At 39.5% G+C, this 16,985-nt stretch overlaps 4 protein-coding genes across 4 annotated transcripts; 1 reads left to right on the top strand and 3 right to left on the bottom strand.

The window, feature by feature from the left end:
• Positions 1-544: 544 nt before the first annotated feature.
• Positions 545-1,870, bottom strand: LOC126790721 (uncharacterized). The gene has a single exon (XM_050517066.1). It carries the CDS (start codon positions 1,724-1,726, stop codon positions 764-766), a length of 963 nt encoding a protein of 320 aa, XP_050373023.1. The 5' UTR covers positions 1,727-1,870; the 3' UTR covers positions 545-763.
• A 965-nt stretch (positions 1,871-2,835) lies between these two features.
• On the top strand, positions 2,836-4,697 carry LOC126790728 (uncharacterized). The gene is made up of 6 exons (XM_050517073.1): positions 2,836-3,001; positions 3,127-3,156; positions 3,293-3,394; positions 3,667-3,774; positions 4,012-4,066; positions 4,476-4,697. The coding sequence occupies exons 1-6, from the start codon at positions 2,910-2,912 to the stop codon at positions 4,542-4,544; spliced, it is 456 nt and encodes a 151-aa protein (XP_050373030.1). The 5' UTR covers positions 2,836-2,909; the 3' UTR covers positions 4,545-4,697.
• Positions 4,698-4,818: 121 nt separating this feature from the next.
• LOC126790726 (protein HEADING DATE 3A-like) lies at positions 4,819-6,889 on the bottom strand. The gene is made up of 4 exons (XM_050517072.1): positions 6,463-6,889; positions 6,284-6,345; positions 5,980-6,020; positions 4,819-5,898 (listed from the first exon to the last, which is right to left on the bottom strand). The coding sequence occupies exons 1-4, from the start codon at positions 6,679-6,681 to the stop codon at positions 5,675-5,677; spliced, it is 546 nt and encodes a 181-aa protein (XP_050373029.1). The 5' UTR covers positions 6,682-6,889; the 3' UTR covers positions 4,819-5,674.
• A 5,711-nt stretch (positions 6,890-12,600) lies between these two features.
• Positions 12,601-16,241, bottom strand: LOC126790709 (protein argonaute 7). The gene is made up of 3 exons (XM_050517051.1): positions 15,887-16,241; positions 14,234-15,473; positions 12,601-14,118 (listed from the first exon to the last, which is right to left on the bottom strand). Exons 1-3 carry the CDS (start codon positions 16,239-16,241, stop codon positions 12,657-12,659), a joined length of 3,057 nt encoding a protein of 1,018 aa, XP_050373008.1. The 3' UTR covers positions 12,601-12,656.
• Between the last annotated feature and the right edge of the window lie 744 nt (positions 16,242-16,985).

Consider the following 16,985-nt stretch of genomic DNA (forward strand, 5'->3'; position numbering starts at 1 on the left):
AGCCTTTGTTCATTGATAGCTTGGTTAGATCTCTTATTACGGTTACTGAGGAAACTTATGTTGATGAATATTGGGTAACCTGGATGCTATGGCCAACGATTCTGATAATGCAGGTAGATTTGTTCCTGATCAGACTTGATAAAAGGTGGACCAGAATGGCCGGTCTGCTTCCTTTTCTCTCTTTTGAACCTTTCACTCACCAACATCAAGCTTGATCATTACTATAATTTTGTCTGTAAGGGGAATGAGAAGATAAGGAAGATGAGAATGAGATTTAACGGAAGAGAAACAGAAGAATCGCCCAACTTCTGGTCGAATTGCATCACGATGCTTTTATCAGTTTTATGGTACTGCGAGTCTGCAACTACGTATTTAGGTGCTAGATTGAAGGCTACAGTACTCTGAAGCTCAAGATCATTTGCACAAGCATTACATTCCTTTACTGTCCAACAAAGAACAGAATTGAGCTACACTAAACGCAAATGGTTTACACGGGAGTTTTTAATCTCAGTATGGAACCACTGGCCAGAGCATTCATCTTCGCTCGAGATTTGAAGACAATAAAGACATCCATTCCCACCTTTAAAAGATAAACTATGACCAAAATTTAAAAAAACCAATCACAGATATCTTACATTTCAAACCACAACATCATATACACAAGTATCATATAGTTTGCATTATTCACTATTTTGATCACACCAACACTAACAAGTACAAAATGATTGAGAATCAACTCCCACAGTGGTGACTAACCTCATCCTCATTGAACATAGGCAACCGAAACAACATGAGGAACCTTGCCATCATCAAAGGGCAGGCTCACATATTCAGACGCAAACTCTTCAGCAATCTCCAACGCAAGCTCGCCATGCACAGCCTTGCAGTACATATACAACACCGTATTCGCAGCCAAATGATACAGCAGCATCACCATAGCACCCATCGAATAACACACAATCTGTACCACATTTCCCGAAACGTCCCACTCCCTCTTCAAATAAACCGACCACCAACTCATCCCGCTACAAAACCCGAAAAAGTGGAAAAACACAATCAACGACACCGCCACCCCTCGCATTCCCTTGATCAAACTCGCACTCCGACTCAGTGCATCAAACCCCCACCGCGGTTCGACGACGGCAACTACCCCAGCCAGAGTCCAGTTCAGTTGAAGATATAATACCGCAACAGCAAGACATACGATGAACAGTCCGACACAATAAGGCGAAACTACCTCCATTTCAAACCCAAACATCTCAAACCCGCCGATCATCAAAAACAAGAACAGCCCGGCAACAATCAGGACGAGCGAGAAGACGAGCAGGGAAGCAAGGGCAGTACCCAGTAGCGGCCAGAAGGAGACTCTGATGGAGTTGACGGCGGATAAGAACTTGACGGGGCGGCCGTAGAAGGCGTGGAAGACGCTGTAGGTGATGGAGGCGAGGGCGAAGAGGGAGAAGAGGAGGACGAAGAGGGCGAAGGCGAGGGCGAGGAGGAGGGGCATAGCGGGGAGGGGGGTAGAATGGGAAGTGAGGAAGAATTGTTGGGAGTTGGTGGGGTAATGGGAGAGGAGGGAATGGCAGAGGACGGAGGAGAAGGGGATGGGGAGGAGGAAGAGGAGGGAGAGGGCGAGGAAGTGGCGGGAGTGGGCGCCGACGATGCGTTTGGTTTCGGTGAGGAGTGTACAGAAGTTGAGGGAGGAGGGAGGGGGAGTTGCTGCCATGGTGGAGGAGAGACGACGGCGGAGGTTGGGTGCTGGTAGAAGAAGAAGAAGAAGAAGACGACGATGGTTGAGTTTGAGCTTTTGGATGAAAGCGTGGAAATGGGGTTTGCTTGTTAGAGCTGAACTGCTGAAGCCTGAAGGTAGTTGAATGGGCTGGTTCGGGTCATAGTCTTCGGGTTGAAAAGTCTGAATGCCATTTTTTTCTTATTTCCAATTCTAAGACATTTTCTATGGAGAGCCCGAATTGCAACCTGGCGGAGAACAATCCCCTGAATGTTCTACGTAGGTACACCCCGGAATTTCACCGGATGTCCTGACCATAGTAATATCCTCAATGCCCCAATTCAGGCCCATATTGTGACCCAGTTAAAAACAAAGAGGTGTGTAACTCCGCTAACGATCGAACCTGACAAATGCCACGTTTAAGCCATGATCAAAGAGTTGCCGTGGTCAGAAACTACTACACTACACCCCGTGGTTATGCAATTTTTTCTTCTCAATAAAAGACAAATATCAAACACTTTGAATGATCAATAAAAAAACACTTTGAATGAAGTTGTTAGCACGCTGCAACAAGAGTGGTTCGAACTTTGAACTAACTACTACAACTAGGTAAGAGTCTTGTTGTGAGAACTTCACCGACGTTAATTGGGATTTAAATCCCAATTAATCCCTAGCGACCATGCTGGAGGAATCGTCTAACATAACATTCCGGCGCGGATTAGTCTGTGGTCATAAAAAGCCTTTTTGATGTTAGTGAAAACCACTTCTTAGACCCCAAATTACTACTTCATAACAGTAGCTTACTCGGCCATGATTTTAGAAAATCCATAATTTGGCCACACACAATCTAGGAGCATAGAAATTATGATTATCTTATCAGATTGGATTTGATTCAATAAGGATCTTATATTGTAAATTGAGGGGTCTTATTCATCTATGTATGTTGTTCTTGTCTCCTTCATCTTCAGCATTGTTTTTATTGTAATAGAGAAAAGAAGGGAAGAAAAAAGCAAAATATTATGATAATTAACGTTGGGCCTTATGGTATATTGGGTTTGAAAGCCCACCGAAACATTGGGAGACGTCGTCGTCCTCCAAAACCAAAACCTTGTGCGCCCAAACAGCTTCGTCTGATTCAACTATTTGAGGATTTTGAGCGAAGAGTGAGCTGAGAGAGCAGATGGATAGCTACAGACAACAAAAGATACAGAAATTGGAGGAGTTCGTCGACGGCCGACTCAAACCGGACCTTGTTCAAACCATCGCCCAACGGTAAATCAACTCATAAGCTTAAACCCCACTTTGTTTCTTTTCCAAGTGCTTTTGATCAACTGTCGAAACCGAAGCTGGTTTCAATAGCTAATACCCTCTTTTGTTTGTGGGTTCTTTTTACGCAGGGACAAGGTGTTCGAAAACCAGAAAGTTTTGTATCCTTTTTTTAGTGTAGTTTCAAGTTTGTGATTTTGATCAGTACCCACATCTCAATATGGTTAGATAGTTGTGTGATTTTAAGTTTGCAGCCTCATTTGGGTGATTAAAAATGTTTACTTGACTTGGTTTAAGCTCGGATTTGCGGAAGAACATTGAGAATTTGGAGAAGAATAGTGTGACCAGTCTTGGGACAATGGTTAATCTTGGCTCTGAAGTGTATATGCAAGCTGAAGTGTAAGTCTTCTGGAGCTCCAATTTATAATGCCTTATAATCATACATACTTTGTTTGTGTAGTCTCCCATTTGCTATTATTAAATCCTTGATCTGTACTTCAAAGGTGAATTATATTAAGCGACTCATAGATTGGAGTTTTGAATACAGTTGGTATTTATGTTGTTATCAATGTTAGCCTCATGTCCATCCCGACAGCTTTGATCACCGGCATTTTCTTTCCATCTGGTGCTGATGTGGTTTTGTTTGATTGTTGTTGTCTACATGTTTGCAGGCCAGATACACGGCACATATTTGTAGATGTTGGACTTGGATTCCATGTGGAATTTACCTGGTCTGAAGCTTTGAATTACATATCTCAGAGAAAAGAAAAGTTAGAGAGGTACGAGCTTTTGTTTGCAAATTTTCAGGGTTGTTTTTATTTTTTAGAAGATTCTTGTAGTGAGATAGTTTCCGTCAAACCTACGAGAACTGGTTGTAAACAACTCAATCAGTTCAACAAATTATTATTTTCAGAGGGTAGATAATTGGTTAAGATTATACTGTTTTGCTACTTTCAATCTTCTGTTTGTCCTTGTGTGTATACGCTCAATCTAATGTATCAAACCCCTCATTGTAGGGAAATTGAAGATTATACCAACCGCATTGCCTCAATTAAATCCCACATAAAGATGGTAAGTTCACCAAAAGTTGAATGTTGCCTCTTCATTTCATTATTATGATTTATTCTTTCGCTTGTTAACTTTAAACTAGAATAATGCTGAATGTGAAAGATACAGTGTCCTTTATAAGTAGGTGTTTCTAGTGAAATTCTTGGATCCAATATAGAAAGTAACAAACATGTGTTGGATGAAGGCTATATGTGGTGATCAAGAAGATTCTTCAATTGTGTTTCTGAACTTCTGGATATCAAGTGTACACAATTAGCAAATGCCTTCAATTTAGTCTTCTCGAACTTCTGGATATCAAGCGCACACAATTAGCAAATGCTGGAAGTTTTTTGTTGCCTTGATCCAGTGAAACAATTCATTTTAACCTTTACCTATCTGGTGATGAGGAAAGCTAATTAAAATTTGCTTGCAGGTATGCGAAGGGATTCAGGAATTACTCGAGCATTCTGCAGAGAAACCTGAGCCAGAGCCCAACTTTTGACGTTGATAACTTCTTTACTTAGTTGTATTACGATGTGAAATTGAGAAAAGCTGTCTGCACTTTCATGTGTAACCTTATAAGCTGTTTCACATCTTCAAATTGTGCTGGGAATGTATTATGCTGTAGCAAGTAACTGTGATTCAGAAAGCTAGCCCATTTTATAATTGTGTGTTTGGCTCGAGAATTTCAAGTTCTTACAGGGTTCAAAGTACTACGGGGTTAAATAATCTTATATAATATATATAACATTTTATGAGGACATTGCTTCTTTTGTTTTGGAAGAGGGGATCAATTAAGCTGCCCCAAAGCTCACCCAAAGGGCTGATAAATGATAAAACTAAATAGTCAGATGGACGACCCAACCAGACATAACCAACAAGGGAAACTTAGTACTCTCTTGGACTCCAATAGAGCTAGTATCAGAAAACTAATCCCTAAAAACCAATAAAATTTAAATACACAGGCCATATAGAGACCAAACCTACTACTGAAACCCTAGTTGTTGCCATCCAGATTGGAAGCAAAACACCCAGAATCTCCATCGAGATAAACCGTTGCCAAAACAATCCCAAACCACAGAACAAGATAGACCCACCAACCAAGAGGACGAAATCCCTCGCAACAACATCAGTTTTTCCATCTACTAGACCAAAAAGAAAACATGGTAGCCGACGAGGATCCGTGATCCTGAGCATCGAACAAAAACAACAGTAACAGTAACCGTAACCATAGAGAATGGACTCAAAGAGGTAAGTGACATGCAGATGATAGAAAGAGAAGATGTGTTGTGTGATTGAATGGGTCTTGCTCTGGAAACATGTGAGATTTTTTTACTAGAACAACAGAAAAAGGAAAACGAGGAACAAAGCCCTCCCGTGCTGGACATAAGCCAGAAATCACCACCACATGGGTAACAAAATAAACTACAAATCAGGTAAAAAGATCACCACAAGGGTGAGAACCAACCAATCACGGGTAAAAGAGGCACCACAAGGGTGAAAATAGCCCGCCTGGAAGGCAAGAAGGAAATGAGAACTAAGAAGTAGTAAACATTGAGGGAAGCCAGAGGCTTTAAATGAGGGCATTGTTTATTTCACAACTCATAAGCATTACTTATATGAGTGCATCACTTATATTCTCCTACCGCCAGAGCCACTCTCCCTTTGGCAGGTAAAATAGACGGCAGCCACCGGTGATCCAAGATTATAGTTCTCAGCGAACACTCTGGTGTTAAAATTTTGTCGCCATCCTGGAGCAAACACTGTTTGCCTACCCATTTGGCGATACAAAACCGTAACAAAGCGATGGATCCCCATGGTTGGCCGTGGACTTTCATAGCTCACAATTTCTTGGCCTGCAAGAGATGTTGCGTTTACATATCATCTTGCTGGAACAAGATGTAACACAATTCAAGAAAGTGATGCACTTCACTTACCGAAGCTTGCTGCAGTTGTTGCTGGAATATCAGTAACCAACCTGGGAAAACATGTAAAGAATTAATACTTTCTAATTCCGAAATAAACAGAACGGCAATCAATCAAAATGAACGGATGTTCTTCTCCTCTACATAAATCCTTCTTGGTCCAGATCATTTCCCTAGATCAGTTCTTGTCATCTTGGATTGAAGATCGAATTCGAAACCTCAGAAAACTTAGCAATAATACCGCCTGTGAGGGCTTATAGCCCTCCGACCATAATCATATGAATGAAAAGAAGCAAACCATGCACAGCAATAGTACCAATGCAAATATTCCCTGAGGTTGGGATCACTTGGACTGGGTGCATCAGGATCTACCATGACCTGCAATTAAGTATAAAGGGGATCGGAGTGTACATTAAACTCATGCACATCTGAACAAAGAGCATGATATATATACGTGCAATTACTGCAATATATACATGGATGATAATTATATACCAGGGTATAGAAATTCCTAAGATCATCTCCACCTATCTCAACTCGAGGTCGGTTAACAACATGAGAAGGTTTAAGCTCGGAACCACTGGTAACCTGCTTGTTATTACTGAAAGTCATTGTCAAAGACACAGACTTCGCAAACGGCGTTAGAACATCTCCGATCACTCTCCCGAGAACAAGAGGCTCCTGATGTCTAGCCCTCGCCATAGAACTAAGCATTAACTAATATAAGCACGTACAGGCGACCGAGCTAGGCAAAAGCTCATACGTACATGCATGGGGGCATGGAACTGCATACCATATCGCTCATGCCAGTTACTTAAGCTGAGCTCTGCTGCTGGTAAATATATATAGCCAGGGGATCAGACTAGGTTAGTGAGTACGTCCAATGATATACTAGATATCATGGTCGAGTGGCATAGTCATCACCATCGCATGTTGATGTAGATAGACGTTGATATAGTTTTTATATCAAAATTATCGTTTCACCTACCAAACCTAATCATCTTTGGCCAACGTTAACATAATCGAGACTTGGTTAGAAAAATATCGATTGATGCCTATATATGAATAAGTTAGAAGAAAATCAAAATTAAATTTCTTAAATCGATGTGGTTAATCAGGTTAGAGTTTAAGAAAAAGTCTAAGAAAATAGAAGCAATTAGTTGATCATTAAAAGAAAAAATAAATTAATGACTGAAATTTGAAAAAAAAATTAGTAGAAAATCAAAACTAATTTAAGTTTACTAAAACGATGTGGTTAATCAGGATGATATTTAAGAAAAAAATCTAAGAAAAATAAAAGTAATTAATTGATTATTAAAAAAAATATGTGTAAGTGAACAGATCATTATGTCACATCTTTTTCAATATTTATGATTATTAGATATATTAACAATCCAATAATAATAATAAAATAATCGAAAAAACCATAGTACCACCTGCCCATAGTTATGGTGGAAAATTCCCACTGCTTTTGTGTTATGGAGAATTCCAGTATTCCACGACTATCTAGATCATAAAGACATGCACGATCGGCGATTATGTTGTAAATTGTAATGGCCTTCCTCTTCGGTCAATAAAAGCTAGCTGTCAAGTAAAGCTAGCTAGCTCAATTCCATAATTTCCGTTGGTGGTGTGGACCAATACAAATAGCTTCTGATATTGACGCCCGTGTATTTATACGGCACTCGGTATCGGTGTCTCTGCTGGTAGCTGCTGCTGATCTTTTATGTGGTTCATAATTTCTTCAAAGAACACGAGTCTACCCAAACGCAATGAAGATTGTACTGAGGAACCCAGCTAGAGGACGACCTGAAATATTATTCGAGGATCGAAGTGATGATGCAGTTCGTACCGGTGCATGTGAACTGTGTACTGCATACTAGCTCTACGTATGATCTGACTATATGATGTATCAACGACAGAAGCTTACTATCAGTCCATCATGACCCTTTTGACGGCATCGGAGACATTTAGAGAAGAGCATTATCAAAGCATCACCGCTGATTGGACGACAGAGAACCTTCTACATTGGGAAATCATTTCTTCCGAATGGTGGGCACCTACGTACAAAAGTTAGTCCCTGTTGATCGAGATTCGAGAGGGATTCGTGTTCGGAAAGTTTCATAAATTTCTTTCAAGAATATAATATATTCCATGCTATCTAATTACTATCAATCCTTATCAAATATTTTATACTTAAGCCGACATATTCTGTGATAGTGGAAGGTCTTGTACCAGTCGTGATACATTTTTTTCTTGCGACCTTACAAGTTGTTTATGACTTAAGAAACATGGGACTATTTCAGAATCCATTCATACAACTAACAACTATACTCATCCATATCTCTTCCTCTTTATCTCATAAATTATTATATATACCTGGCTTTAATGTTAATAATATATTTTTTATTATGATGATTTCTGATTAGTTAATATATATAAATAATCTTTTATTATTTTCACCACATGTATTTTAATTATCTCACGACGTAATATAATTACTATAATAATGTCACGTGATGTGGTAAGTTTCCTCTCCCCGGCTCCTCTATGCTCTCTCTGGACTCCCCTTCTGTCCAGTATGATTTCGTTTTTGCTTGGCTCCTACGTCAACTTTCACTAAGTCCTTATCTCCTTTGTACTGTTCGTTCTTTAATGAATGTCTATTTCGATAAATCAATAAAAAACTAACAATTATATAATTGAAGTTTATGTTTAGTTATTAAGTTATTATTTCCAAAAGATCAAAGTAAAATCTATAACTCTCATCGGCATGCGTATTACTCGATCATAATTGACGTGACTAATTAGATTTCTTTAATATTCATACTAGTCAATGAAAACTTCTCATATTTACTGGCGTTTGTATACTTGTTTGAAGAATAGGACGGCTGACCAATATCATATAACTGCTAATGTGAATGTAGTTAGCTTACAACTGAAGAATGTGAATTTCGCTTTAGCTGTAAATCCACAATTGTGGCTGCATATTCTCAATCTTTGGTTGATGATCAACTTAAGCATCTTTGGTGAATTTAGGGGGGACTTCACCGTGCCAGTTCCCCATTCTAAACTTTATGCAAGATGGTACTTGGGCTTCAGTGACACCTCAAAGAGTGGGCTCTGGCCTGTTATAAGGTGGGCTCACCGGTGGATCACAAAAAGGAAATTTGGTGAATTAGGGCAAGACACGATTAGAAAAAAGTTATTTTGATTTCTACCCACTGGTACAGAAGAAGAACCATGTACAGAGTATGCCAGTATGGTACAAGATGAGGGAATCTCTCAGACACTTCAACTCGAGTCTGGTCTTTGAGTTGATGATTCCTACCTCAAGTTTACAAAGACAAGACAAACCTCCTTACTTGACAATACTGTGAAAATAATTGTCCTGGAATTTGGTTGTGGAGGGGAACTCGGATTCGATGGAACGGATTGATGGGACTATGTAAGTAGTACAGAACTACTACTCTTCGTTAATTTTTTGTGTAGATTGCACCAAACCAATTTAAAACGTCTTGTTTCTGTGACAGAGATGATGTTGCTGAAAATTAAGGCTGCAATACAGCTTTAGGGACTAGGGTGAATCAATCTTCCTCGATCCATATTTACATCTTCAGTTCTTTTCACCGACAGAAAATCTCGGTAAGATTTTATTATGCTCTCCCCTTTATTAGTTCTTTCTGGTAAGATATTGCTTCGGAGTTTTTTTTTTTTTTAGCTCACAACTCATATATTATTTCACCCTATGATTCCCTAATAGTTGTATCTTTGTTTTGCGGACAAAATCACATGAACAACATACGGCTTCCTAGATCCCTCACCAGCCTCAGCTTATTTGATAGGAAACCAACACACTGACGACTTGATATTCTAAGACACTTGTCTTGTGTCGAAATAGCCACTGTTACCTTCTACAACTATTATCTTCTCATATCAAATGATCATCTTTCTTAGTGTGATCAGTGTGGAATTTATACCACATGTAACTCCGGCATCAAAAACTGTTTGAGGAATGAGATGCTTAGTTAAGTTTAACCACGCAGTTTTATCTACATGACTTGCAAGTTAAGCAGGTCTTCGACACGACACACGTCAAAACTAGGCCAAAGTTGTAAGGTACAAAGTAGTGTAGCCAACCCATGCAACTGACGTTATCTAGTGCAGTAATGCTAGAACTGATCAAGTAGCAGGGTCTTGTACACAGTAACCTTTCTGACACTGGCACGTCGTTTGTCTCTCTCTGTTTCTTCCCCGTGGCCATGCAGCACTTGGAAGTCTCTATCTATACACAGTTACCAGGTACACAGAGAAGGAGAGGGGTAAAGGAAAGAAAAGGCTTTTGCGGTGCCGATATGAGAAGGGTCCGGTCCCCCCAGAACCCCAGAGAGAAATATAACAGAGAGCTCAAGAGACAAAAGGGCAAGTCTCTCTCTCTCAGGTTGGCACTGCCAATTGCGCATGTGCTCTTTGGCTTTGCTTCAGACCTTCAGTGAGTGATTGAGACTAATAATGAGTAAAGGGTATACCAGACTTTGTGGGGCATCATAAATCCATCTTTTTCTTCTGGCCTTCAATGCATACTTGCATGCATAGTAAATATAAACACAGTGAGTCAGTGGCAAGTCACATATGCCTAAATTTCTATACCTTTTGCCCCCTCCAAGATCCTGATAGCTAAAATTAAAGCTATTAATTTTCTTTAAATCCTGCAAAAATGTCAATTGTAGTGTAGGGAAATAAGGGTCTCATTATCTAACCAAAAGCTTCAACAAAATGTCATAAAACTGACTTATACTGCTCCTACTGAACAGCAGTCGAAAAATAAAATTAAAACCTAACCTAAACTACTCAAAAAAATATGAAAATTGTCAGAGGTATACTAGACACACGGAGCGACTATTACACAAAATTTGGTGAATTTTGGAGTTGATTTGATATTGAAACAAAATTCGGAAAAACAGAAGATAGAGAGTAAAGAAAATTAAAAACTAAAGACTGATTTAAAAGTTGATATCAATGAGATAGCTAGCTAGGGAAGAAGTATCCACCCCCAACAATCACACACAGCACACTTTGTCCAATTTGTAACAAAAAAACTTAGAAACTTAGTTGAAGATGCTCATATTGGTTTAGTACGCTTGAAAACAACATATTACTCTTTCTTACTTTGTATACTAAGCAGGAAGTGTTTTACACCTAGACTATTCACAAGCAATGCAATCTAAAAGTACACTTATCAGATTTAGACTTTAAAAGAGTTTGAGACATCACAAGACATCGCAAATTACTTAGCGTCTTGTTGAACTTAGAATTTTGTTTACTTGCTAGTGAAAACTACCGATTACTTCTCTAGACAATTTGAGGAATCCAATATTGATCCAGGCGTCAAACAATTTAGAACCCTAGAATGCATTCTAAGTAGGCCTCCATAGCACACATAGATATAATTCATCAATGAGAAACCAATAAACAAAACCTCAACTTCGTTAAAGGTAAAACAAATTGAATGTCAAAGCATGTTATGGAGAATGTCTAGGGGCTTCAACTACCCCCTAAATACTGAAAATTTAGTTACACATAGTTGGAATCATAAACACAAAGAAATTCATAGAGAGAAGACGACAAAAACCCAAACAAATTGGAGAAATCGGGGAAATGATCAATCTGCGGACTTTTGCGTTTTTTTTTCCTCTTGTGTGCCAATTTGAACGTCTCGGCTCCTTTTTAAAACACTTTTTCAGCTTTTTAAAATATTCCTTTAGGGACTCTGACTCCTTGTCTTCAATGGAAAGCATTATTGGTAAACATCTGATTTCTGTTATCATCTCTTGCTGAATAAACTCATTTCCAACGCAGCCTTCTTGCTTGGACTCTCCTTTTTTTTTTGGTTAAAAGGACTAGAATGACAGTCCTCGTACCGTTGTCATTAATGAAACTGCAGAATATAAGGGAGGATATAAAACCTGAACTCCATATTGTAGAAACATCTCAAAATAATATCAGAAGACACAATACAACCTATGCATTATAACATGCACAATTTAGCAAAGAGTGCAACATTGATAACTTCATTTGCTTTATAATTTTGGCAACATACCGAAAAGAAAATACTCAAACTGAGCCATAAAATTTGATGTCTATCAGCTTTCCCACTATACTGCCACATTAAGTTTCATTATTGTTTCATCAGGAGTCCATGAAATATCCATAAATTGCATAAATCTCCTTCCGTTTACTCTTATTTCTCCCTTTGCTTTGAACTATCTAATAAACACAAAAGAACTAAATTAAATGGAAAATAAGATAAACTAACAAAGTAAAAATGCACAATTATGTTCCTATCAGATCCTCCCTTATACTACTGCTCATGTGTATATTTACTTCCACATCGTATATTATCATCCCTTTATACAAGAATCGGGTTTGTTTCATGGAATTATTGTCTTGGAAAAAGAAAGTGATTACCTACTTTGTCTGGTTACACTGCTATAGTTACTAGTACTGATGTTCTGTTGTGCACTAGTGCCCCATAAGTTCACAAGAAATATTGCATTGATTTCAAATGGCATTCCATAGTCACTTTTAGGATTCCAAACTGAACGTTGTCATACACAGGCAATTCAGCTCGTGTTCTGTTAAATGGAACTAGATCTATGTTACAATGCCGGCATTACTATGCGACAGGTTCAGCAGTAAAACATAAGCTTCCTAACATTTTCACTTAGTTTTGGCAGAGACATTGCCTTTGGTGGGGCAGCTCTGGAGAGTACCGCCCCGCTTCTTGTGTAAGCTGTTATGGACTCCGATCGCTCAAGGTAAAGCCTTCCTCTATACGCAGCTAGGTGAGCATAGTAAGCCGGGGGCACAAGAGAAACTGGCTTGGTGCACCTTACGTATGTGTAGCACAGAACGTTCACCAAATTCTGTAGTTCATCTGAAGTGAACTCATTTTCATCCCACAGTATGTGGTAATGTGTTGGCCGGCTTGTACCCTTAACACCCCAATGGCTACAGAGATAGAAATCAAATTCTCTTGGGTGAGTGATCACCGTGTCCACCACAGTCCCCGGAGGGATGTTTTCATCAAGGCATTGGTTCTGTTTCGAAGACTGATCATTTTTGAAAGGGAACAATCTAGTGTGGTGCCTCTTCTGAACCACTGCAAAGGTTATGGGAGGTTTGTAACCAGGGAACTTAGAACACCCTTTTTTAATGGCTTGCAATTCCTCATGAAGCACTTTGTAGAATTGTGTTTCGCTTACCCCATCTCTGAAGAAAACTATTCTCTTTGGGAGTTTGCCTACTTCTTGGTGAAACTCACCCAACAATTCTTCCACCATTGCACCAAGATCCTCAATGATTTCTTGCCTATGTGTTTGTGACCTCATTCTTGAAACGTACTTGTTTGCTGCTGGCCAATTCATGCTGCCAACCACAGCAGCAACAGAAGGGCTGAAATCATCAAGTGGGTGGGGATGAGTAACGTCAGCACCCATAAAGATCACCGGCTCATCACTCTGAAGCAGCCGGGGAATTTGAGATGGCAAAGAGTTGTACAAAGAAACTGTGCATCCTCCAACCTTGGCATTGATCTTGAGAGCAAGGTTAGCCAAAAACTGTGAACTCAATCTGCAAAGGTTTGAGTACAAGCAACATTGGGTTAAGACCCCAACGCCTGTATCAGCAATCCGCTTCAGGTCTGCATACCCTTTGTGTTTTCTCTCCATTACACAGATAAGCAGCTGGAGATTGTTTGATGCAGCTCTCTGGATTTTCTTTATCTTGGATTCCAAAAGGGAGACATTGTTAAGCACTTGGGATGATTCGAATTGGGGGCCAGCAATTGTGTTTCTGTTAAGAAAAATGCCTAGTTTTTCACATCTTTGAGATAGCTGGTGTATGAACTTGGGAATGCAGTGCTTCTGTTCTGGGGTGCCACCAAAACTAATCAATGCCCACCTCTCAATGCAAGTTCCTTCAAACACATGACTGTCCAAGAGATTCCACTGCCGATCATGTCGGGAAGGTATGAGGTCTGTTACATGGCCACCATCACCAAGCTTTAGTTTTGGAGGTTGAAGGACTCTTCCATTTAATCGCGTCATTTCTCTAGAAACATGGAGTTTAAATTCCCTTTCCTGAGTGCCACTGTAAAGACAGGAAAAATGAACAACCAAAAACTAATTAGAGCGAACTGAGGTATCTTTAGAAATAGAACAGAAGCTCAAACCTTCACAATAATCAACATAGTTCAGAAAACTACCTTATTGGCCCAACAGGTCCTCTCATCACTTCATCTATGATGGATTTTCTTTCTTTTGGTCCTTGGCAGCCCATCTTAAGGATCCTTGCAGTCTGATCATCTGAAAGCTTCCCAAGGAACTTCTGGCCTTCACAGATCATACACAGCTCCATAGGAAGATAACATGGTTTACTCCTACTAATCTGCAGACATGGCAAATTCCTGAACTGTACGTCGTAGTTGTAGTGATCCTTGAAGTACGTAAGAAGCCTCAAATTCTTCCCATCTCTGTCAGGAAACCAAAGATTCTCAGTGGCATCCTCGGTTAAGCCAAAAACCCGGTATCTCTGGACTGTCTCTCTATGGCAAACAAAGATCCTGATGTTCTTTAATGCCTTCTCCACTTCATTCCTCTCATCGCTACTTAAACCCCTCGTCTTCCTCTGAGGAAGGTCTTGAAGAAACTCGAGACGCTTCTGCAAGTATGGGATCACTCCAATGCTTTCGTGGAAAGCGGTCACAGAGAAATCAACATTGAGAGCTAGTCCTTGTTGGGTTGGTCTAAGGCTCTGAAAGAACCCTCTATATCCTACAGCTCCTCCTCCAATATCTTTAGTTCCTCCCATTGAACTCGAATAAAGTGATCTTCCCACAGGTGTACACTTCTCCAGTGGACTCTCTCTCAACACCACATCCAAGGCATGGAGATAATCCTGAGGAATAGGTCTCCACTCATCTCCATCATTGCTCAAGTAGCTACTCAATTCCTTTCCATCAAACTTAGAAACCAGTTTGATGCTTACTCGAAAAAGTTTAAGTCTTTGATCCTTCTCTTGAAAGTCACATAATTCCCCATATGGCAAGGTTGGCTTGGTTGTAGGGATGGGGAGGCTTACATACATTTCAAGTTTATCATGTTGGAATTCAATTGAGCTATAGAGATTCTTGCGGCCATCATAAGCCGGACAAGCACCACAGAGCAAAGCTGATTTATCCTCCACCAGTTTTTGCTTGATCATTCGTGCAATGTCCTTGGAAGGACTAGGAGAGATTTCAACATTGTACTGAAAAATTTGTTCCGATGAATCGAATTTGACAAGGAAATGGTTAGCTAAGAGAGAAATAGTAGTCCCTTCCACACCGCCAGAGTCTGGCCTCTTTGCTGTCACTATTGCTTTCCCTGTTCTTGCACCTGTGAATTTCCCTCCATTTTCTCCTTTAAGGGGCAAATTTCTTTGCTTTTGAAACCCTTTTGAAGCTTCTGGATGTTAATAAAGAACAACAAGGTGAGTCAAGTTTGTTTTTAAACACTGCTTAAGAACACCAAGTCTCAATCAGCCTTACGAACAACACTTAAAAAGACTTAAAATTTAAGCTATAGAACTGAAAGTAATTTCCTTTTCAAAATGTGAGTCTTCATTCTTCCCATTCCAGATAATCATATATGTTGGTTTACATCAGAAAGTTGCCATCTTTTAAGCCTTGAAAAACAACAAAGTAAAATTTCATATACTTCTCAGCCTACTTTGGTTTTGGGTGTATTACGAATTCTCTGTAAATCAAGAACACATTTTACTCATAACTAGTTAGACAATGCACAGTTTCAAATGGAAATAACAAACTTGCATATAAAGCAGATATATCTAAGAAACACACAGAACTTTGACAGAGTACCTGGTGAAATTGAGACTTTGGGCACTTGGGTTTCTGAGGAAGCAGCAAAAGGTGGTTTGTTCAGCTTGCATGAAGGTTTCTGCAAATGGGTTTTAGTTCTGAAGCTCTGGTTTTGAGGCAAGGGTGGAGTTAAACCCAGAGGCAAAGGTATTAGAGGAGGGAGAGGAAGCAGAGCTGGGTAGTAGTATCTCTGATAGTACTGGTTCTGGTTGAAAAACCCAAACTGATTCGAATATTGTATAAGCTGATGGTGGTGATGCTGGTGATGGTGTTTCTGGGATGGGTTGTTGGTCCTGCCTCTTATGGTTTTGGTGTTACATTTCTTGTTACCATTGGACTCTTCTGTCTCTTCCATGGCTTGATTGTGTAGACAACAAGAATGAGAAATGAATAGAGGTTTTGGGCATGTGAGAGAGAGAAAGTGGTTTGTTTCTGTTTCTGATAGAGCAGTGGGAAGGTGTGAGTAGTTATTGCACAGAGTTTTTGGGTTTTAGCTCCAAAATCCAGAGGTTCTTTATGTCTAGAACTCTAGTTATGAAGGAGGTTTTGATTCTGGCGAGTATATTTGGAAGGAGAAATAGTGGACCTGGTGTTTGAGAAGAGTTTAAAAACTAAGCTTCATCAGCCTCAGAAACTAGTGTAGGAATAGACGAATAGTAGTGTAATTTAGTGTTTGGGGTACTTCACTATTCAAACACATCCCTTAGTTCCTCAACTACTACCTGTTGAACATATGGGTTCAGGTCCTAGATTTTTTTTTCCCTTGAATAGTGTTTACAAATCAAATGAGGTGAGAAAGGCTTTGTTCTTAAACTAACATCAAGATTTAATAGCTGCTGATAGTGATTAGTCTTTCATCTTCTAAACCACTATGTTTCATTGCTTGTACTTTAGTTGTTGTTTTCATCTCTTGTACTTTTCCAATTTTGGTTTCCTTTGTTGACCCAAAGCAAAGGAACATTATTACCCTAAAATTAAAACTCAAACTCCCACATTGAATCTCATTTAGGACTGACTTCTAGCAACATATCAAGGGGAAGATCACTTGAAAGATTGAATAAAATGGATTCGAACAAGATATAAGATTCTACAACAACCA

This window comes from Argentina anserina, chromosome 4, assembly GCF_933775445.1.
Source record: "Argentina anserina chromosome 4, drPotAnse1.1, whole genome shotgun sequence".
Lineage (NCBI taxonomy): Eukaryota > Viridiplantae > Streptophyta > Magnoliopsida > Rosales > Rosaceae > Argentina > Argentina anserina.

Coding starts and splice junctions, on each gene's coding strand:
- LOC126790721 (XM_050517066.1), bottom strand. CDS start 1,726: ATGGCAGCAACTCCCCCTCCCTCCTCCCTCAACTTCTGTACACTCCTC.
- LOC126790728 (XM_050517073.1), top strand. CDS start 2,910: ATGGATAGCTACAGACAACAAAAGATACAGAAATTGGAGGAGTTCGTC. Junction 3,157..3,292: donor TTCGAAAACCAGAAAGTTTT/GTATCCTTTTTT, acceptor ACTTGGTTTAAG/CTCGGATTTGCGGAAGAACA. Junction 4,067..4,475: donor TTAAATCCCACATAAAGATG/GTAAGTTCACCA, acceptor ATTTGCTTGCAG/GTATGCGAAGGGATTCAGGA.
- LOC126790726 (XM_050517072.1), bottom strand. CDS start 6,681: ATGCTTAGTTCTATGGCGAGGGCTAGACATCAGGAGCCTCTTGTTCTC. Junction 6,021..6,283: donor CTCAGGGAATATTTGCATTG/GTACTATTGCTG, acceptor ATGTTTTCCCAG/GTTGGTTACTGATATTCCAG. Junction 5,899..5,979: donor AACAACTGCAGCAAGCTTCG/GTAAGTGAAGTG, acceptor CATCTCTTGCAG/GCCAAGAAATTGTGAGCTAT.
- LOC126790709 (XM_050517051.1), bottom strand. CDS start 16,241: ATGGAAGAGACAGAAGAGTCCAATGGTAACAAGAAATGTAACACCAAA. Junction 15,474..15,886: donor CAAAGTCTCAATTTCACCAG/GTACTCTGTCAA, acceptor ATTAACATCCAG/AAGCTTCAAAAGGGTTTCAA. Junction 14,119..14,233: donor GGACCTGTTGGGCCAATAAG/GTAGTTTTCTGA, acceptor CTGTCTTTACAG/TGGCACTCAGGAAAGGGAAT.